A 23,412-nucleotide genomic window follows, 5' to 3' on the forward strand; every position below is an offset into this window, starting at 1 on the left:
AGCCCCCCGCGCCCCACCCCCGGGCCGGGCACCTACACGGAAGGCAGACCGGGCGTCCCAACGACGGCGCTATTCACACAACCAGCGTCTCGGGACGAGAAAGGAGCAGTCGGAGGCTGCCCGCCACGATTATTTGAGCGGATGAAGTTAACAGACGTAGACCGAGCGAGGGCAGTCCATCGGGGAAAGCTGCCTCACCCTCAGCCTCCCGAAGGACACGCCGCTCCGCTCTCGGGACTCTAGGGTGGGGTTGGGCGGGGTGGGTATATATATGGGGGTGGGGTGGGTGGGGTGGGTTCAGGAAAAGCGGTCGGCCTTCCAGGAAGCGGAAGTGACGCGCGACCCCGGATGTTTACTCGTTCCCGAAGTAACCTGGATCCTCCAGATTCCTGACTACGGGGAGTTGGAGGCTGAAAGCTGGAAGCCGACAGCGAAGACAGAGACGACCGTGTCGCCGAAGGCGGCTGGGGGTCGTCTCAGTGGCCTCAGGAATACCCCTTGCCCGTGTCCTTCGCCACCCCCCTCGAGCCCATGACCGTCTCGAGTGAGTCCGCCCAGCTGGCCGCTCTCTTGGGCACGGCTCCTGCTGCCTTCCGGAAGGCAAAGGGTTAACCGTTTTCTTCCCTTCCTCCCTCCTAGCTGCGGTGAGCCCCGGGGCAACCGGGGCCGAGTCCCCTCTCCCCTGAGCTCCACGTCCATTACAGCGTCGGGGAGCGCTAAAGCATCCCCTCCCGAAGGGAGCCATCTTCTCTCCCATCCCCCCCTCCCCCCAGGCGCTCGCCAGCCTCCGCCGTCCCAGAACCTCCTCCCCCAAACCTCTTCTCCGGACTTTGCGGCCGTGACTCTCCCTCTCTGGAGACCCCTTCTTCCCGCCTCTTTTCTCCCCGAGTGGATTAAGTGCCCTCCTCCGGGAGCCCCTCACGGCCATCCTTTTTCTAAACCTCTCCACGTCTAGCTCCCTCTAGAGTCTCGAAGTATCCCACGCCTCTGACTTCCACTCTACTACCTTCCAGCTTCGCAGAGAACGTACGAGAATTTTTAAAAAAAATGAGCCTGAACCCCAGCTGTCCCCCTCCCCCCCTTTTACAGCTGCTCTTTCTCTTCCAGTTTTTACTGCTCTCTGTTCGGTCCTATGTTCAAAGTCCAATTTAAAAAAAAAATACTATATTGTGACAGAAGACGGAGACCCAAAGGCTTAGTCAATTAACTAGAATAGTTAATTAGCCTAATTAGTCATTAACATTTTCCTTAGTATACAAATGATAAAGTCAGAAGTTTTGTTATCTATGTATGCAGCTTTGGAGTCCAGAAGACCTAGATTTAAAACTCCAGCTTTGACATTAATTAAATAATTAATTATCGATAATAGTCTAATATTAGTCTTAGTGCTCCAGGTAATTGTACAACTATAAATTACAGATGTTACATATTTGTTTGCATTGATAGAGGGAATTTCCACTAGAGATCCCCTACATTGATAAATTACTTGGTTTGATCCAAGAAGAACGTGTGCATGTGTGGGTCTTCCATCCTGGTCTTCCTCTCGTGTCTATTTGCTCTTGTTTCTCTGTCATGGTATGGAAGTAACTCTGGGTTCTCAAAAACCTGGCTAGTGGAGCACAATATCTTTTGTACCTCTTGCTAAGCTAGAAAAACTTCATATACGGCCCCACAGATTTATGTATTTGTCATTCTAGGGACAAAAAAGCAAAATTTAGAAAAGTTCATTACCAATTTTTCATCAGGTGATCATTTTTTGGCCACAATAATCCCTGATGATAAAGGAATAATAAAATTAAGATCTGCATTGGCGAAGGATTTCAATGAAATTTCAGATAATTTTAATTCAAAGGCTAAAGAAGATCATAACTTTATACTTGAATAAATAAATAGGGAGAGTATTATAGTTTAATAATATGTGCAAAAGAGTTTAATAATGCCAGACAAATTGGAGATAATTTACAAAGGCTTGAAACATAGGTGTTATCCAGATCCTTATGTTCATTCCCCATCAAATGTGTTGACAAGTTTTATCAATTTTATCAATTTATAACATTGTTCACTCATATAACATGTCCCATTTTTTCCTCTGACATTGCCACAATAGTAAGTTCAAAATCTTGTCACTTCATATCTAGACCATTACAGTACTCTGATGACTGGTCTCTGTTATACAAGTCTCACCCCACTGTTGTCTATTTTTTCAGACTGATCTTCTTACAGCACAAATTTAACCATCTCACCCCCATTCAATAAATGCCATTGGTTCTCTATCACCTTCAGGATCAAATATAAAATCTTCTGTGAGGTATTCAAAATCCTTCATAATCTGGCTCCCTCCTATCTTTCCAGTATTATACCTTCATGTATTCTGTGATTCAATGATGCTGGCCTTGCTGTTCTTCATACAAGATACTCTATCCCCTAACTCTGGCCATTTCTTCTGGCTGTGTTCCCCAAATCTGAAATTCCCTCCTTCCCTCATCTCTACTTCCTGACTTCCCCTGCTTCCTTTAAATCCAAACTAAAATCCCAGTCTACAAGAAGACTTCTTTTAACAAGTACCTTCCCTTAATAAGTGAAACTGGAGGGGCAGCTAGGGGGCGCAGTGGATAGAGCACCAGCCCTGAATTCAGGAGGACTCGAGTTCAAATCTGGTCTCAGACACCTAACACTTCCTGGCTGTGTGACCCCGAGCAAGTCACTTAACCCCAGCCTCAGGAAAAAAAAAAAAAAAAAAAAAGAAACTGGAAGCTGATGGATCATCAAGTGAAATACTAATAGACTAAAGGAGCCCAGGAATGAGCTCCATGGAAATCCAGGAAAGAAGACAGAACAATCAGATAGAAAGAAAATCAGATGAGTAGTGTGACAGGGCAGCTAGATGGTGCAGTGGATACAGCACCAGCCTTGGAGTCAGGAGGATCTGAATTCAAATATGGTTTCACACATTTAACACTTCCTAGCTATGTGACCCTGGATATAGACATTTAAGTCTAATTGCCTCACCAAAAAAAAAAAAAAAATAGTGTAATGGAAACCTAGAGAAAAAAAAGAGCATAAAGGAAACAAGGGTGATCAATTGTAAAAGGCTGCCAAGAGATCAGATAAGCTATCAGATAAGATTCAGAAAAGGAATTTAGATTTGTTAGTTGAGATTATTTGGAACTTTGAGGTTGGAAACCAGACTGTAGAGAGGTAAAAAAAAAGGTGAGTGGGAAGGAAGTAAAGGTTTTCAGCTTTTTAAAGAAATTTAATTGTAAAAGAGAAGAGAGTTATTGGATATTATCAGGGATTGATGGATTGAGGGCAAGATTGGTGATAGAATAAAGGATCAAGGTCCTTGAGAGATGAGGACAATATAGAACTGAATGAATTTAACAAGGAGTAAAGATAGAGAAGAGAGAGATATATCCAGTTCATGCGAGAAGGCTTGGCACAGGGAATCCAGCAGGAGGTTCTTAGCCAAAATAATCAGTGTTGACTATTTTGTCCTGGTTAAGAAGGCCAGAAGATCAGCAGACCAGCTATAGAAGGCAAATTGTGAACCCCTGAACCCCAACATAACAGGCAGGACTTGACTAGGCCACTCAGCAGGGAAGGCAAGTCTGCAATATTGGCCCTAGTGCATTCTGTTGCCTTGCAGAGGAAGCTTGGAACAATGTCCTCTGTGCCCCAAGAGCAGATCTCAGTCTTTAAAAATGAGGAAAAAAATAAAGAGGTGTGACCATAGAGAGTTACTATGGAGACAGGGAAGACCAGAACACAAACCCAGAAGAGGACAGCAAAGGCAAAATGCCTTCTGGTCAAATCTCAAAGGAGCATATGAACTGGTCTCCATTTCAAAAGGCTCTCTTGGAAGAGTTCAGAAAGGATCTTAAAAGAAATCGAAGAAAAATGGGGAAAAGAGTGTTGCAGGAGAGTTATGAAAGTTTGGAAAAGGAAGCACAGTTATTGACTAAAGAAAACAACTCTTTAAAAATTAGAATTTGCAAAATAGGAAAACAAAATCCACTGAACAAAACAGTTCCTTTAAAAGTATAATTGGCCAAATGCAAGAGGTTAAAAAAAAGCTAACTGAAGAAAATAATTCACTAAGAATTAGAATTGGATGGAAGTGAATGACTCAATGAGAAATCAAGAAAAGTTAAACAAAATAAAAATGAAAACAAAAAAAGAAAATATTGTAAAATACTTCATTGGAAAAATAGCTGACCTAGAAAACAAATCCAGGAAAGAAAATCTAAGAATTATTGGACTACCTGAAAGTCATGGTGAAAGAGCTTAGACAAAATTTTTCAAGAAATCAAAAAGTTTTCAAGAAAATTACCCTGATATCTTAGAACCAGAGGGTAAAATATTCATTGAAAGAATTACTAATTAGCTAGGTTGCACAGTGGATAGAGCACCAGCCCTAAAGTCAGAGGATCTGAGTTCAAATTTGATCTCAGAACTTAACACTTCCTGTATGACTCTGGGCAAGTCACTTAACCTCAATTGCCTCAGGGGGAAAAAAATTACAGATCACCTCCCAAAAAGAAACTACAAAGTGAAAACTTCAAGGAATATTATAACTAAATTCCACATTTATCAGATTAAGGAGAAAATACTGCAAGCATCTAGAAAGAAACAAATGTTGAGGAATCACAATCAGGATTATTCAAGATGAAGTAGCTTCCATATTAAAGAATTGGAGGACTTGGAATATGATATTCTGAAAGGCAAGGGAGCTTGAGCTACAACCAAGAATCAGTTCTCCAGTAAAATTAATCATCTTTTAGGGGAAAAGATGACATTCAGTAAATTAGGGGGTTTTCAGTCATACCTGAAAGACCAGAAAATTTGTTCTCCAAATACAAAATCCAAGAAAACATGAAAAGGTAAAAGGAAAAAGAAGAAAAAAAGTATTTTAAAAGTTATCCTACATCCTTGCATGGGAAGAAGATATATATATATAACTTTTAAGAACTGTTATCTCGTCAGGACAATTAGAAGGGATATTTTTAGAGGATGCAGTTAAAAGTTGACTTTAATGTGATATACAAAAGAAATTAGAGGTGGAAAAGGGATTGTCCTGGGAGAAGAGGAAAGAAGAGGTAGAATGAGATAAATAATGCCACATGAAGAGGCACAAAAGACCTATTATGGTTGAGAGAAGGAGTAGAGGGGGAAATGAGTATTGTTTAAACCTTAATCTCATCAGATTTGACTCAAAAGGAATAACAAATACTTAGTTTGGCATAGAAGTTTATCTTACCCAAGTGTAATTGGAGAGGAAAGGGGAAAGGAAAGGGAGAGGTTAATAGAAGGGAAGGCAGAAGTAGAAGAAAATGGAGAAAAGAAAGGGGGTAGCTGAAAAAGAAGATTGAGGGAGGTGGGGATTAGAAGCAAAACACTGGTGAAGAGAAAGAGAGAGAAAAGTTTAAGTTGGGAAAAATATGATGGTGAAAAATACAGAATTAGTATTCTGTGAATGTGAATGGGATGAATTCTCCCATAAAATAGTAGATAGCAGATGAAATTAAAAGCCAGAATTCTACAATAGGTTGTTTACAATAACACAGTTGAAGCAGAAAAATACATACAGAGTAAAGGTAAAAGGCTGGAGCAGAATCTTTTATGCTTGAGCTAAAGTTAAAAAAAAAAAAAAAAAAAAACCCAAGGATAGGGATCCTGATCCCTGATCAAGCAAAAGCAAAAATAGATCTAATTAGAAGAGAGAAAGAAAGAAACCATCTTGCTAAAGTACCATAGATAATGAAGACCTTATATGCACCAAATGGTATAGTATCCAAATTCTTGGAAGAGAAGTTGAGTTGCAAGAAGAAATAAATAGCAAAACTATATTAATGGGGGAATCTTAACCTTTCTCAGAACTAGAATAAAATAAACAAGAAAAGTTAAGGAGGTAAGAATTTTAGAAAAGTTAGGTATGATAGACATTTGGAAAAAAATTGAATGGGAGTACAAAGGAATATACCTTCTCAGTGGTACATACCAACACAAAAACTGATCATGTATTAAGGCATAAAAACCTTACAACCAAATGCAAAAAGGTAGATGTAAATTAATCCTTTTCAGATCATGAATCAATAAAAATTACATGTAATAAAGGGCCATGGAAAAAAACCAAAAAATTAATTGGAAACTAAATCTAATCCTAAAGAATCAGTGGGTCAAACAACAAATCATAGAAACAATAATTTCATGAATAACACAAGACAATTTACTAAAACTAATGGGATTTAGCCAAAGGAGCTGATTTTATATCACTAGATGCTTATGTGGATAAAAAAGAAAAATGAATTGGACATGCAGCTTTAAAAAGCTAGAAAAAGAACAAATTAAAAAACCCCTAATTAGATTGTAAATTAGAAATTTTGAAAATCAAAGAAATGAGAGTTGGGAGGATTGGACATTATGGAGGTTGTAAAACAGTTGGGATTAAGAGGAAGAGTGAGAGGTGGAATGACATTGTTTTAAGACAAGGAAATTTTACAGTTTATGAACATGGAAATAGTATATTGGTGGGTGATAGCAAGATCAAGGATATGGCTATCTGTACATAGATGAGAAAGAGTGGAAGAGTAGATCATGTCATGAATAAATTGTGAACCTGGGAGAACAGGGCATGGGTATTGGAGAATTTAATTTTTACTAGTATTAGGACAAGAATTGGAAGAGAGGAGAAAAGATTGTGACCCAAGCACTGAAACAAGAGGGTTGTCTTTCCAGAATTTCAGTGTAGTGGTAAATATGGATTGAATGAACCTCTGAGAAAGGTGGTTACCAAATGATGAGATCTCAAGGAAGAACCTGGAAGAAGCAATAGGAAACAAGTAATATTCCATGAATATGATTGGAGGGAACAAAACAGCCATTAAGACTTTAAAGGAAGGATCCAAGTCTCATTGAGAGCCAAGAAGATGAAAGGAACAGGGAAGGAAAAGATGGATGAAGCATGTTTGTTATTCATGGAGTAGGCATATTCAATTAACAAACATACTGAAAATGTGTGTGAAATACTTTGCTATTAAAGCAATGGCCAGAGAAGATATGTTCCCTTCAAGAAGCTTACCTTGTGTAATATGCCCTGTCATTACTTGTTTAAATTGTGTCTGTTCTTTAAAGCCTCTATTCCCACTTTTCAATGAAGGTTTTTAGACCTAAAACTCTGAGGCTTACAGAAGCCAAGTCAGTCATTTATTTGGTGCCTTCATCAAGTTTAGTGGAGCTGGGTTGAAAGCCCTCATTTCCATGCTCCCCAGTTCAATGTTCTTTCCATCATATAGTCAATTACCCTTGACAAGGTATTCTTAGAAATGAGTTGAGCCTCTGAATCTGGGATGTGTGGGGTACTACTCTGCTCCCCCATTGCAGTCTGTGTCCAGGTTGTAGAGCAGCACAACATAATTATAGGTAAATGCAAATATTCACATCTCTTGTCCCCTCTGGTCATTTCCTCAGGGCACTGATGACAAACGTTGTGCATGTAGAAACTGGATTAATTATCTTGGGGCCTCAGATTCCTGCAACAATATTACTTCTATGAGTTACCCAATCCTAGATTCTTGCCTTTCCTCACTGGATTTCTGCACATTGGATTAGTATTAAATAAACATTTCCTTACTCCAGAAATACAGAATCCTCAAGAATCCTAGAATGTAATTGGTTCAGTCATGCCCAATTCTTCATGACCCCATTTAGAATTTTCTTAGATTAAGATTCTAGATGGTTTGGCATTTCTGTTTCCAGCACAGTTTACAGATTAGAAACTGAGGCAAACAGTTAAAATGATCTGTCCAGGGTCACATAGCTAATGAGTGTTTGAAGCTATTTTTGAACTTAGAAAAACTAGTCTTTCTGACTTCAGGTCCAGCACTCTGCCCACTTAGATCCATAGTTACCCTATAGCTAAGACACAGGCATAAATTAAACAAAGTTGACTTTACCAAGTAACAAATTAATGGTATGGTTTTGTCTTGTCCCCAAAATTTTAAGCTCTTTGAGGACAGTAACCATGTTATATATTTTTTTTTCCTGAACCTGACAGCATCTAGTATAATGAAAGGTGACTTAAAGATTCTTTTATAAATAGCTGTTGTCTTTTCCTTTGCTTAAGTTGACATTCTTAGTAATTCTTAGTAACTCCAGAGTTAGGAAAATTTGGAATGAAATTCTGCCAGCTATGTGTCCCCTTTCTGTGCTCTGAGCAGTTCTCTTTTTGAATTCTAAGAGAGCTTTGTGAGATGGAGACCAACTCATATCACCCTTTGGCGCTTCATTTGGAGTCAGTTTGCCTTTAGTGCCCTCAGAGTTTGAGGTCTTTTCTGTCTCCATAAAAACTGTCTATGATTAGAGCTCTTTTTTTCTTTTTTGATCATTTTTAAAGATTGAGATCTGCTCTTAGAACAGAGGGGAGATTGTCCCAAGATTATTTCTTTTCATGCAACAACAGCTTCATGCTGTCTTGGGGCTGATGCTGCTGGCTTCCTTAACAGGGTGGGTGGGCATAGCCAAGTCCTCATTATTCTGGGGTTCAGGGGTTTACTATTTGCCTTTTGTATTTGTGTTGGATGTCTCACAGCTAATGTGCCTGATCCATTGGCTTCTGATCCAGGACAGAGTAGCCATTGTTACTGTATTTTTGCTAAGAGCCTCCTGGTAGATTCCCACAGTGTGTGGATGCCACAACTTCCTGGGTCCCTGTGCTGTGCCAATGCTGGCCACCTCCCCTGTGCCTGATTGAAACAGACCTTTTCTGAAGTTCTTCCAAACTATTTTCTGCTGGAAATTTGTTATACTCCAAATATTTATGAATTCTATCACTACAAAACCAATTCAAAAGCTTAATCTGGTATTGATCTGAGGGAAGCCGAAGAACTCAAAGGCCTGTCTACTCTCCACTATTTTGGCTCTGCCCTGAGCAATTCTCTAAGAAAGAATAGTTGCCAATATGAGTAGTAGAGGGAATTTCTATACCCTAGAGTTCCTACATTTATGAAATCACACATCCAGACTAAAAGATGAAATGTATTTCAGTAATTCTTATCCTATAATAAGTTAACTTTTTGTAAACAGTGATTTAAAAACCATGTAATTTTTGCAGTTCTTTTCCTCTTTCTTGATGCATTTTTAAAAATTCTATTTTATTTTTTTTTATATGCATGGGTAATTTTTCAACATTGTCCCTTGCACTCATTTCTGTCCCAACTTTTCCCTTCCCTCTCTCCACCCCCTCCCCTAGATGGCAGGCAGTCTTATACATGTTAAACATGTTAAAGCATATCTTAAATATAATATATGTGATAGATCTGTACAGTTCTCTTGTTACACAAGAAAAATTGGATTCAGAAGGTAAAAATAACCTGGGAAGAAAAACAAAAATGCATTCATTTCCTTCTCTGGGTGTAGCTGATTCTGTCCATTATTGATCAATTAGAACTGAATTGAATCTTCTCATTGTCGAAGATAACCACTTCTATCCTCATATAGTATTGTTGTTGAAGTGTATAATGATCTCCTGGTTCTGTTCATTTCACTCAGCATCAGTTCATGTAAGTCTCTCCAGGACTATGAAATTATCCTGTTGGTCATTTCTTACAGAACAATAATATTCCATAACATTCATATACCATAACTTATTCAGCCATTCTCCAATTTATTGGCATCCCTTCAGTTTCCCTTGCCATTACAAAGAAGGCTGCCACAAACATTTTGGTACATACAGGTCCCTTTCCCTTCTTTAAGATCTCTTTGGGCTATAAGCCCAGTAATAAAACTGCTGGATCAAAGGGTATGCACAGTTTAGTAATTTTTTGAGCATAGTTTCAAATTGTTTTCCAGAATGGTTAGATCCGTTCACAATTCCACCAATAGTGCATCAGTGTCCCAGTTTTCCTGCATCCCCTCCAATATTTGTCATCATCTTTTCCTGTCATCTTAGCCAAAAGGTGTGTAGTGATATCTCAGAGTTGTCTTAATTTTCATTTCTCTGACCAATAGTGATTTGGAACACCTTTTCATATGAGTAGAAATAGTTTCAATTTCATCATCTGAAAATTGTCTCTTCATACCCTTTGACCATTTATCTTGATGCATTCTTGTAGTGTCCCCTTTGGGCTACTCTAATTGCCCACCTGTCCATGGCACAGCTAGACCAACTTACCAATCTTTGGGCAGCAACCTGGGGCTATGCCCCACCTCCATGTAGAACTTACCTGTGTCTTGGTCCCTCTCATCCCTCAGGTCCTCCCACATTCCTTGAACCGTATTCCTTACTCCTAAAGGTTTTTTAACCCATATATCTCCCCTTTTTTTTTTTTTGCTTAATGCAGTGTCTAGGAGGTCCTCAGGAATGTCCTGTGAGGTTAAGGTATTCACTTTTAACCTGGTGTATAGATTGTGGAAATATGCAGAAAAAACAGTTAATCATGACTGGTAAGCAAAATAATAGTAGGAAAGCAAAAGCTATCATAGCACCAATATGTATAAAAAAAGGGCAAATGGTGAGGAGGTGAGTTTGATCATTTCAGCCAGTTGAATAACATCTCGGGACTGTTTTTGTGACCATTGATTAATGTAGTTAGTTGTTACATAGATAAGTTGTCGCAAAGATTGCAATTCCATAGTGAAATTTGTGCTTTGAATTTCAGTCAGTGTTTGTGATGCATTGCACCAGTCACTGGGAGAAGGGAAGAGGAGACGCATTGCACTTCTCATTAGAGGGTAAAGGGGTTACACATATTTGAGAGTATCTTCCATCACATGGTAAGATACTTCTTAATTCTATCCAAAGGACTTTATTACCCAGTTGTTGAGTAATTTCTGCTAAACATTGGATTTGTCCTTCCAGCATATTATATAATTTTGCCTGGACTTGAAAAGCTTGGGCCATTTTGGGGGGCTAGATCCTGAATTTGAAGCTAGCAGGTCAGTTTGTGCATAAAGTTTTCAAATGTGAAATCCTTCAAAGATAGACATAGCTAAAGTTAGCCCACTTAGTACCCCTTCCAAGTCCCTTTTATGTCTCATAGGCAGAGCCTGACTAATTCTCTGCCATGCTGCATCCTCAGTGGTGACAAACCAAGGGTCAGGGGAGCGAGCCTTCAGGAGAGTAAACTACTGAATACCTATTCGAAATAAGGTAGAATTTGGAGGATATGCTTGGGGTCTTATACTATTTTTAAGATTGCAATTATGTATATTTACCTGGAACACAGGTTCGCCTAATTAGGGGTTTTTCAAGGTAACATTGTAATTGGAATTATTGCATATTAGGAATCTGTAACCTGGTGGGGCCACAGCCTGAGTTTCAAAGGAGTAAACCATGATACCCCAACCTACATTAGACTGGTGTTTGGTGATATAGTTAGCCCCATTATGATCAAAGAGGGACCTAAAAGCTTGAAAAGTCAGTTATTTGCATGGTTTCAAATTACATCTACATAGTGATATTCACATATGTTCCTGGAACAAAAGCTGCTGCAGCTTTCCAGACTCCTGGGTGTTAAACACCTTTTGATATTGCATTACTGGTTTTGGAATCTCAAGTAGCCTTTGAGTGATTGCAATATTGGGTCATCTATTCAACCAGGAATGAATCTGAATTCCCTGTGTATCATTATATCAGGTGTCTTGGAGATAGCCCTATGCTATCTAAGCAGTATGTGGGATGGGCCCATGGCAATCTGAAAAAGAGGGGCCATAACGGGGTTACAGCTCTAAAGGTACAGAGTCTAAAAGGGGAGGTTCAGAGTAATCATATGCCTTCCACAGTACCCCACCCATAGTCAACTTTGTATAAAGGGCGTGCTGAACATCGTATCCACAGTTAGTATTCATGATGTGCCATGCCCCAGGAGCCTGTGCCACTTGTAAGGAAAGTCTCTTTGCTGTTGGGGAAGGCAATTGGTGTGTCATACATATAAGAATACCCCTGATAATAAATGTTAAAATCTTTTAAGGTCTTAATTCTTGGTTCTCTGAGGTGCTAAAAAGGATCTTCTTCAGGGAGGTAACACTACCAAGGAAAAGTAAATCTGGGGAGGGTTCATCTCATGTCAAGAGTCTTCTGTGGCCCCCATCCACTAACTCCTATCTCTCTATACCTTGTTGTTTTTCCTGCTTTAGTTCTACCATATACAGAGTCTGTCTGAGCCAAGGCTATTTGGCACAGAAATGGAGAGGAGACATGTTAATGTCCTCAGATCAGCAGTCTTAATCCTTTTCTTCCTGTGAATCCTTCTCCTTCCCCACTGTCTCTTCTTTAGGTGTCTCTGTCTCCTCATTATGTCCTTCTCTTCTTTTATAAATGGCTCAGGTCCATTAGGTAGGGAGCCACCTCTGTTTAACATCTGCATCTGTAACACATAAGAATGGCAGCTCTTTCAAAAGAACTCCAGTGGAGCCATGCTATTTCCCATTTTCATCTTTCCACATACTGCTACTATAAGTCTAATCAGGAGCCTGAAGCGCTGTTCTTATAGGAGTGTCTTTTCTTTCATTAGGGGCATTTATCATATGTCTCATGGGTGGAGATAATGCACCTTTTCAACTGACACACAAAAAGTTATATGTAAATACAGCTTTGTCTATATCTGACTGGTTTAGCCATCAGGGGGGTACTTTTACTTCCCCCTTTTTGTTTAATAAGGAGTCTTTTCAGCATGCTATGGGCATATTCTACAAGGGCTTGGCCAGTGGGACTGTAAGGAATATCAGTAACATGGATAATCCCAAAGGTGGAGATAAAGATTGCAAAGTGTTTAGAAGTATAAGCTGGCCCATTATCAGTCTTTATGGCTGCTGGGACCCATTGAGAGGAAAAACAGTGGTATAGATGTTTAAATCACAGCTGTGTTGGTTTCTTTAGGGGAAGCTATGGCCCACATAAATTTGGAGAAAGTGTCAATAGAAACATGTATAGCAACTCGCCCCATATAGGTGACATTCATTTGCCATAGCTCATTGGGGCGCTTTCACAAGAGTTAACTTAGCTGGAGGTGGGGGGGGGGAGGAAATGTTTTACTATATTACGGGCTTGCTCCTTGGTAAGCCCATAAAGGCTCTATAAAGCAGCTGTAGGAAGGTGAAAGGATTCATGGGCTATTCCTTTTCTCTTTCTCTCCCTTTCTTTTGTTCCTCCTGACAGTTACTTTTACCAGTCTGTCCTAGGCCCAACAGAGTATCTTTGACCACTGACCTTGGCAGTGTCAACTCTACCCAGCTCGCCTCCTCTGAGGCCTTCAAAGGTCTCTGACCATGATTTCTTGAATCTATAGTTTAATAACTGGTAGCGCACTCAAGAACAGCCACATGTAATCTTAAAAGCCTTTATTATACCTACATACATAATGCCCTAACTTACTGCCCTGACTTATTAACTCCTTAGTGAACACCTGGTCTGAAGACCCACGTATTCACTACCAAACTCCTTACCTCTCAGCTATCCATCAGCTTGGCTCAGCTACCCCAGACTAGGGAGCCAGGTTAAAGAGAGCGACTGGCTGCAAGCAGTGGGCTTATAAAGGGCCTGTGAGGTTACACACACAGCCAACCAGCGAGAGCGCCATTACCCATTAGGAGGCTATCTCAATATGGATAGGATCCCACCCACAGAGCAGTCCTATATCCACAGAGATTACTTCTGGGTCACTTAAATCTCTTGTTGTGCTGTGCCGCCCATTTAAAGGACCCTTACATTCCTCATCACTCCCTGCCTCACTTACCTGACTCATCTTCTAAATTTATATCCATCATATTGGTATTTGCCTCCTTGGGCACTCCTTAATTATGGATTTCTCCAAGTTAGGAGCCCATTAAGTTTCCTTTTCCTTCTTGCTACTTTTGCAATTCTCCTTTTCTGTCTGCACTTCAACATGCACCTTGAGAGAGTTTAATTTAGTGCCCTCAGTGGTGCTTCCTATTACTTGATATATCAGGTGATGTTCAGGGATTTCCCCCCGGGGATTTTCTCTTTCATAAGAGGCCATCTGATGTTCTACTGTGCCCCATCTGTTTAAATCAAGGCTGTTATATTGCACTCATAATTGTTAGTGTCTATAAATTCCTGCAAAGTCCTCATTTCTAATCCCCGCATTCTTAATAATTCGATATACTTCTTAGTCCAATACTTCCCGGTATGAGACCCTTACAATAGTTTGCCCCATCCCTAACTTTCTACTTACTAGAACAGAGTTCTGTGTCTCTTCCCACTCTGTAGGCCTGCTTCATGGTGAGGTCCTAGCCAAATTGTCCCTGTTCGGGCATCACTTGTATTATCCCCTTTGGGCTATTCTGCCCAAAGGTAGAGGTGAAGCAAAAGAGAGCTTTATTCTTAGCACATATTTATACCCTGCTGAGGATCTGGGGAAGGGAGGTCCTCTAGGAACCTGGATAGGCAGGTCATAGCGGGATTGGCTCAAGAAGAAAGAGGGAGGTATTTTAGGCTTTGAGAGCACTAAGGAGGGAGATGTAGTACCTAGAGTCAGACACCACCTCTTGGGACTATGCCCCACTTCCACATAGAACTCTCTTGTGTCTCGGTCCCTCTCATCCCTCAGGTCCTCCCACATGCCTTGAACCACATTCCTTGCTCCTAGAAGTTTTTTAACCCTTACACATTATAATCCAATTTTGATTGTGGTAATGTAGATAAGAGGATTCTATGTAAACTGTGATATTCTGTAATCTTTTAAACTTCACGATATTTCAGATTCTAGGAATAAGGTTCACTTTGTTAGTATACATGATGCAGTGAAAGCTGGTGATGTGAAACAGCTAGCAGAAATTGTAGAGAGTGGAATCAACATTAATGAGGTTGATGTCATCCATAAATTTACCCCTTTACATTGGGCAGCACATTCTGGAAGTTTGGAGGTAAGAAGCTTTAAAAATACTTATTTATTAAAAGTGGATGACCTAATTATTGAATTTTAGCAATATCATGTATCCGGTGATTTTTTTTTTTTTTTGGATTGGATTTGTGATTCATTGATATCAGAAATTTCTTTTTATTAGCAAATTGTATCCTGTTGCATAATCTAAGATAGTATTGAAACATTGAAATGTCAAATTAAATACTCACCATATACAAAGTTCAAAATAAGTATTTGCATCTGAATTGGGCAAAATAGGATAATTGATATGCCTTCTGCTTATTTTTTCCCTTGTTATCCACAAAAATACTTCATTTTTCATATTTAACATTATGTAGTATTAATGTTTTTCCTCTTGATTCTCTTGAGCTAGCATATGATCTAAAAGAGAAGACAGTTAAAAGTACTTTAAGATTGTTTTTAGAGGCAGCTTGGTGTAGTAGATACAGCACCAGCCCTGAAGTCAGAAGGACCTGAATTCAAATTTGATTTCAGACACTTAACACTTCTTAGCTGGCCAAGTCACTTAACCGCAATTGCCTCAGGGGAAAAAAAAGATTGTTTTTGGTATGGTTGTGTAATTTGACTGCTTTAAAGGAATCCATGATGAGAGAATCCTCTTTTACCTCTTGTACCAATTCAGGTTAGCAACTGCTTGGAAGCTTAGCCTCAGAAAGAGTAGCTTGGGGACTCTGAAAGGATAAGTAATTTACTCAAAGTCATAGAGCTAGTGAGTGCCAGAAATATGAAGACCTTTAATCCAGGTCTTCTTGACTCCAAGGTCAGCTCTTTATCCACTATATCATACTATTTTTGTCTAAGATTTATAAACTAAAATAAAATTATACTTTTATATAAGTGGTAAAAATAACTAACAGTTTTGGTCTTTAAGGATACATTTATGATAATTAAGTAGTGCTCTGTCAGTCTTTTACTGTTTATACCCCATCTTGGATTCAGTGACACTAGGTTCCAGGCTGTTCTTTGAAAAAGACACTGTTTTCACTAACAGTTCTCCATTCAAGGAATATTCTCTCTCTTCATCTCTACCTTTTGGCCATCAAGAAGTTTCTTTAAAGTACAGTCCTGGACTAATCAAGCCCCAATTCGCCTTTGTTGTTTTTTAGGAAAAAAATTTAAGCCTAACCATATTGGGGGTTATATGTATAAATACCAATTATATACCACTGCATCATAGTGAGGTTCTAAGAATTCCACCATTTAATTTAACTTTTACTGTCAAACCTAGCATAGGCAGAGATAAGAGAAAAAGAAAAAGAAAAAAATATATATAGCCTTTCTACTTGAAGAAATCATCATAAAGAAAAAGAAAAATATAGTGAAAAATAAAGACTGAAATCTTAGGCTTTTCTTCCCTCACTTTGGAAGGACCAAGTATCATATTTCAATAATCTAGTCCCTATGGTGGATGGTACCACAACTTTTCAATTTACATTTGGTCTTCTGATTCAGGGTGGTGGTGATAAGTCAGAGAAGCACCAGGGACATCAGCACCACTATATAAATGATATTATGTTGGGAACAGTTATAGATTACTTATTATGAATCAGGGTCATATGTAGTAAAGTAGATAAGGCATCTTTAGCTTCTTGTATGTAACTAAGATCTAAGTTTATATAGCAAGACTTTTCCTGTACAAATACCTATTCAGTATTCCCTGGCCCCAGAAATTCCATTAGGAAAATGATAGCAAATCTTTTTCCTGTTAGAGACTTCTGCTGAAGTGATTCGCCTCTTTTTTTTTTTTTTTTTTTTTTTTCTGTAGGATCTTGGTATATCTCTTCTCTTTTTCTAAGGACTCAGCATTATCTTCAAGAATATCCTTTTTTTCTGATTAAATTCATAGTAGTCATAGGAAGGCAGAGTTTCACCTCCCTCATGTCATTAGAAAGTAGGGCACCTCCCCAGAATTCCATTCTATGGTGTACTAAAACCTCTCTGGGAAGGATTTCTTCAAACCATTTCCATAAAAAGAGATATGCCAATTGGGGGGAACTGAGATTGTTTTTTCAGGATATATGGACTCCCTGAAGCATCAGGATCATTGAGGTCCAGGGGACTCCAGGCAGGGAGTAGAACAAGGAAGGTCATGACAAGGTGGAACTATGTATCAAATAAGTTATCCTGGAGGCTATAATGTCACTGAAATGGAGAACCCTCCTCCTTTCTAGAGTTGAGGAAGTGACTTCTGGGAGATGGGCAACTAACTGTGAAAAGGGCTGAGTAATGAAGCTGTTTTTCAAAAGGCTATTCCAACATTTAAAAATGTCAGCTCTCTGAAGTAAAAGAGGTGAAACCCAACAGGTGGGACATAGATGATGGGCCTTCTTGTGGCTTTTCTTCAGGTCTTTGGGGCAGGAGGCTTATAAGGAAGGAGGAGCTATCCTGTGAGAACCTGGGGACAGGGCAGACTTAACCAGTACCAAAATGCCTTAGCTTCAAAAAGCATCATCTGCAGTAAGAGTAAACCTCATGCCTCGAGATTGTGGAAGGGATTAATGCAATAAACTGATTACTTGGAAGTAAGTCAGGACCCCAATGTGATCAGGCCAGACTTCTTTTTTGAAGGTGTGAAGAGCAGAGGTGAGCTAAAGAGGCTGCCTCATTCTTTGTTGGAGGATTGTGTGGATGGGGCATCATGGTTCTCATGTCCAGATTGGGATGGACCCACTCCTATCTGTGCTGTCTGCTAAGAACAGTAACCTGATTGGGCAGTTTTATCTTTGATGGCCCACAAACAACTGTATGTGATGTAAGGCATCAGAAGAACTCATCAATTTGTCCTTTCCCCAAAGTGGGAAGAGCTTTTGGTTGTCCAGACTTGTCCTTTCCAGGTTCCCAACTACTTGGTCATACTCATAACCACCACCCAGGAATCAGCATAGAGATCTTTTCTGTCCATCCCTCAAAACATGCCATCTTGGCTGAAGCAGCAGGGCTCTCTGATGAAGTGATAGGAGACTGCATGTACCAAATCAGTCAAATCAACCCCACTATCTTGACTACCATCTTTTCTGGATCCTGATTGAATCAGCTCCTGTTCTGAGCTCAAGAGTGTTGGGAATAGTAGTTCAAGTGCACTTTCTGTAGTCATTATTCTGGATAGTAACTCCTATGGAGATGTAGCCTGGTCTCTGCTCCTGGAGTTGCAAATCCAAGCAAGAACATTCTTGTCACCAAGTCCTTGGTGCTTCTGGATGGCTCAGCATCAGAAACTGATAGGATTTTAACTGTGAAAATGGTATTAGAAGGGGGACATCACTATCTGCTTTGCTACTGCGTCTTCATTTGATTTGCTTCTGAAAACTTCCATATGGGTTGTCTCCCCTATTAGAATTCGAACTCTGAGAGAAGAGACCATCTGACTTTTCTATTGGTATTCCCAGCACAGGGCTTTTCATATAGTAAGTACTTAATAAGTCATCAATCCATTGATTCGAAGCTTTCTCATATGCCAAGTCGGTAGCCTGCAGCTCAGCCTCCTGGGAGGAATTGCCAGCTACCCCATCTCTCAGAGTAGTCCCAGTTACTGAATTACTGAGTGTTGAAGTTGTTTTATTTTATTCTCTCATAATGGATAGAGCTGTCAGCTTATCAGGTAGAATGGGGAAGAGGGGAAAGGAAAGAAAGAGGGGGAGGGAATGAGTATTTTACATATAGCACCTGCTATGAACTAGGAACTTTGCTAAGTATTTTATATTTATCTCATATGATCCTCATCTCAATCTTACATGATGAAGGTGCTATTATTATTTTTACAGTTAGGGAAACTGAGGCAAACAGGTGGCATAATCACATAGTTTATAATATCAACACTCTGTCTAGCTTGATCTTATACAATCTAGCTGCATCAAAATGCCATTCTTCAGGACATAGGTTCTCATAGCAGGGTCTTTTGGGCCAGAGAGAAGCCAAGGTGTTTGGGACTTGGACTACAGATCTCAATTGCTGGAAGAATTGCAACATGTTTGTGAAGGACATTCATATTCAGGGAGCTCAGACAGACTTAAATCTTGAATGTATCATTTCCACTTAACAGAAAGAGCCTTTTGTGCTATACCTACTTTGTTACAGAGTTCATATTGCTCATCATGCTCAAACACTAGATGAAGGGTGATGAAATGACCTTGTGTCATCCACTGAATAGTAGTTAGGACCCAGATGCTTTTAGAAGCTTGTAGATCTGGAAACCTAATGTTCATTTGTTCTGGCTATCCTTTGGGACCTTTCTGATCTTTATGGATAGAGACTTCCAAAAACATATGCCTCTCAGACTTATAAGCAATCAGTGAAATATATTATTGGCTAGCCTACTGTAGTTCTTTCAAGGCTTTAACCTGTTCAGACCCCACTCAAAAGAGGAAGACTTTTGACTTTTTAAATAGGGGCCCTCAAGATATGCAAGTGAGGATAATGTACATTGTCCAGAATTAAAAAATCCAATAAAGTTCTGAGTTTTCTTTTTATATTTTGGGGAAACCTTTTTCAGGAACTTATTCTGAGTTCTGTCTGGAATCATCTGGGTTCTTTCTGTCCACTATAATATTCCCAAACTTGCTGAGGACCTTGGATTTTTGGGATTTAATTTCCTCCTTATGCTTTTATCCAATCTCAGCATCTAAGCCACCATGCCTCATCCGCCTTGGTCAATGTTTTATGTTTTTTTGTTTTTGTTTTTTTAAACACACATTGCTTTATGAATCATGTTGGGAGAGAAAAATCACAGCAAAAGGGAAAAATCATGGAAGTGAATTGGTCAATGTTACATTATTAGTCTACTAATATGTCTTGGGACATTCAAGAAGTAAAGCTTCTTTCAGCTCTTCTCACAAGACAGTGTCAATATGAGATTAACTTTAGGTAGTTCTGGGCAAATACAGGAAAGGTCCACTGAATTTCTTTCTATGTGAAAGTAAACCGGACCTGACTAGTCTTAAGTCATAGGAATAGAGAGAAAAAAGCATTGAGAAAGTTGATAAACCCATACTACTCTCCCTTAAGTCTGGGATCTTTGGTTCACCAGATAGATGAAGTCAGGAACATCTGTAGTGATGGGCATGATGATTTTTTTTTAGCTCTCATAATCTATTGCCAAGTACCATCTGCTTTTCTTGTCACCATGTATGGCAAGGGGAGTTGGCATAGCAAAGTACTCTGGCTTCTTATCTCCATCATTAAAAAGAAAATATCTCCTCTTCCTTCCTGGGACTTCATATTATTTGATATTGATTACAAAAAATACATCAGCTAACTTTAAGGATTTCTATTTGACTCTTCCTAAAGTGACCAGTAAACTCTACTGAAAGGACTCATACTAGTATTCCCCTCCAAGAACTCATAATGTCCTTTTCCATTACACTCTGATTAGCCACTATTGTGATCTACATATATGATGTCTTTTGCTCACTTTAATTCAGCAAGGTAACCTCCTTGAATTCCCTTTAGAAAATCAAAGCATCTCTTTGTATCATTTGTTATTCTCTGGTATTTGAGTAAACTGGCTAAGTATCCAACAGCCCTTATATATACACACAGCTCAGGCATGTGACTTCTATTCCTCTTGAGGTTCTGTAACTAGAATGATCTAAACTTTGTGGAAATCTTGGCCTAGGTGGTATCTTTCCCAAAGTTCCTTAAGTTAGGATCTAAAATGTGGATGTGAAGAAGGAAATTTAGGAGATACCTTAAACATGGATGTGGATGAAGAGTCTGTTCAGGAGAACAAATCCCCAAATCTGAAATCGTTTTTGAAAGAAATTTATTAAGTCATGTGGTAGAGGAAAACAAGCTGAAAAAAGAGATGTGACTCCCTCTTCTCTGGCTCTGGAAGGTTTATTGTGAACCATTTAGACAAGGGTATTCACTAATGAATCCCACATTGACAGTTAAACAGTTTTGCTAAGAGAGAAGCTTGAAAGCAAGGTAGATTGAAGTGGATATGAGTAAATGTAAATATTCAATAAAATTTGAGCAAAACCTAAGCACAAACTTGGGTGGAGTCAAAACAAGACTGGGTGTGGAGACCCAAAACAAGGATGTTTTGGGTGGATCTAGGACCTGAGGGAACTCAGGTTCTTGTAGCTATCTTTGGTATTCCTGAAGAATTATTGAGGTCAGGACAACATTCTAGGTTTAAACAATCTCTGATAATTTAAAATTATATTTAAAAAATATATATTTCCCAGACAATTTAATAAATGACAAATAATGATTCACAGTCTACTATCCCTGTACCAGATAACATGAAGCAGTTTTATTAATATCCCCATAGACCGCTGATCAATTACTTTTTCAATCCCCTTTTTTCAGAAGCCACATTCAACGCTCCCAGTAGGAGAAGATGTCATTTCCACTAGGAGGGAAGTAGATGTAGGATCATCTTCCTCCATTCTTGGGCCAGCTATTTGCACTCATGATAGTATTTTCCCTGATGGCAACTGCTATTCCAATTTTTCACTCATTTTGTCAGTTGATATTTCAGATATGGGTTCCCCAAAAGGTTTGATTTAATTGATCCTGAACTAAGATATACAGACTTTGGTGGTGATAGTGAGATGTTGCATAGATAAAATCTATCAAACCTTTATTCCCTTTAGGAACTTTTATTTCCTGTCGGGGAAATCCTCATGAGAAGTCTGCTGCATTAGGAATTCATATTTATGAGGCCAGATACTGTAACTCCCAAATTTAGTCAGCTAAAAAGGGACAAGAGAAGTTGTGGTCTGGAGCCTTTGATTTTGATGCCTTTGTTCCAGTAAGGCCTCAGAGAGCTTCTCAAACTTATGGAACTCTGCTGCAGAAAGATTCTACATTGACTTCATTGGACTGCACTCTCAGGAGCCATTATATAATAAACAATAAAATAATAAATAAATATAAATAAAATAGGTTTCTATTTGATCTTTTCTTGTAACCTCCTCAGCTTCAGGTGATGAAAGCTGGCTCATACCCTGATCCCTCAGTAGAAGCAATCCCATTCTGGGGTGTCTAGGATAAAGCTTGTAGCAAATATGTGCAGTTTAGGTAATTCTTTCATTGATGTGTCCCAAAAAACCCCATGTCTCGGTTTATATATACCCTGAGTCAAATCATCTCTCTGCCTGGAGGTGGGTAGCACCCTTTATCATGAAATCCTTATGTTGGAATTCTTAAGCATTTCAAAATTGTTATTTGTATACATTTTCCTCCTAGTTCCAGCAATACTTTTAAATGTACAAACTTCAATATTAACCAGTGAGCCTAGAGATGTAAGTGTGGTTGAGTAGAAATGCAGAGTCTATCATTATAAAAATAAATGACAGTTATTTAGAACAAAGGTTCATACAGCTGTTTAGCCATCATATTCCAAGTGATACTGAACTGGATTAAAATATAATTGGGAAATAATAATTAAAATTATAATAAATAATATTTATCTGTGATTTTCTGAGTCAATAAATATATGGCCTTGCAGGGATGCTTACGTGTGGTCCTTTTTGAGTTTGACAACATTGATTTAGAGCAACTAATTAATGTCATTTTACATGTAACTAAATATAATATTCACAACTGATAACATTTGTTATGTTTAAATAAGCTTGTGGAATTAAATGTGGTCTTTATTAAACTTCTTTCTTCATTTCCTCAATTGTTTGGAGGGCAACCTGGATTCAGGAAAGTTATACCAGAGGAATGCCTGAGACTGATCTAGTAGGCACTATGAGTTGGAAAGTCTTGCCAGTAAGACTAAATAAACTAACTGTATTTGTCATTTGTCATTTTAGCTAAGCTGAGAGAGATTTATCAATAGAGGGTTGGCCATAATGAGATTAGCAGCTCATGAAGACTACTTACTAAGGGATAGAGGATTTCAGTCTCTTTTATAGAGAAGTACCCCCACAGATAAAATCATACATCTTTTGAAGTTTTGAAATAACATAAAATCAAGGGTTAGGGAGCAATATGAAATATTTAGTGAATGAAGTAATGAGCACACATATCTATAACATTTGTACTAAGTGGTGAATTTTTGAAATATTGTTATTAAGTTCCTTTAGAATAACATGTATGATATGTGCATTTTAATATTTTCATTTTCTTTTATTTAGTGTCTTCACTGGTTGCTGTGGCATGGGGCTGACATAATGTGTGTAACCCCAGGAGGTTGGACAGCAGCTCACATTGCTGCAATCAGAGGTCAAGATGCCTGTATGCAGGTAAAGAGAAATTCTTGTTAAGTAGATTTTAAAAATATATTAATGAACCTATTCACTTGGATGGATTCTTATTGGAATTTTTTTATTCTCATTATTTTATTCAAAAAGTGATAGTTCTTGGAATTTCATTACTTAGGGGCTCTTGTTACCAACTTTCCATTTACTGAACTTGATGTAAGACACAGGACCTACTTAACCTTTGTAATATGTTTTGACGACTGCCAAAAGCCAATATCTGTGTACTACAAAATATCAATATCAAAATATCAATCCCATGGCTTGATCAATCAAAATATCAATCCCTAAGCAACTATCCC

General features: G+C 38.8%; 1 protein-coding gene across 8 annotated transcripts in view; it reads left to right on the forward strand.

Annotated features, from left to right (window-relative positions):
- The first annotated feature begins 316 nt into the window (after positions 1–316).
- The window catches only part of ANKRD42 (ankyrin repeat domain 42), a 108,189-nt gene continuing 85,093 nt past the window's right edge, over positions 317–23,412 (forward strand). For 2 of the 8 annotated variants that reach the window (XM_074304580.1, XM_074304581.1), the window contains exons 1-3: positions 328–544; positions 14,717–14,880; positions 22,988–23,095. In XM_074304580.1, the coding sequence (XP_074160681.1) occupies positions 532–544; positions 14,717–14,880; positions 22,988–23,095 (285 nt within the window). In that variant the 5' untranslated portion in view covers positions 328–531. Of the gene's footprint in view, positions 645–14,716; positions 14,881–22,987; positions 23,096–23,412 lie in introns of those variants that run through there. The other 6 variants (XM_074304579.1, XM_074304575.1, XM_074304574.1 and 3 more) reach the window with 5 other exon arrangements.

This window comes from Sminthopsis crassicaudata, chromosome 3, assembly GCF_048593235.1.
Source record: "Sminthopsis crassicaudata isolate SCR6 chromosome 3, ASM4859323v1, whole genome shotgun sequence".
NCBI classification, from domain to species: domain Eukaryota; kingdom Metazoa; phylum Chordata; class Mammalia; order Dasyuromorphia; family Dasyuridae; genus Sminthopsis; species Sminthopsis crassicaudata.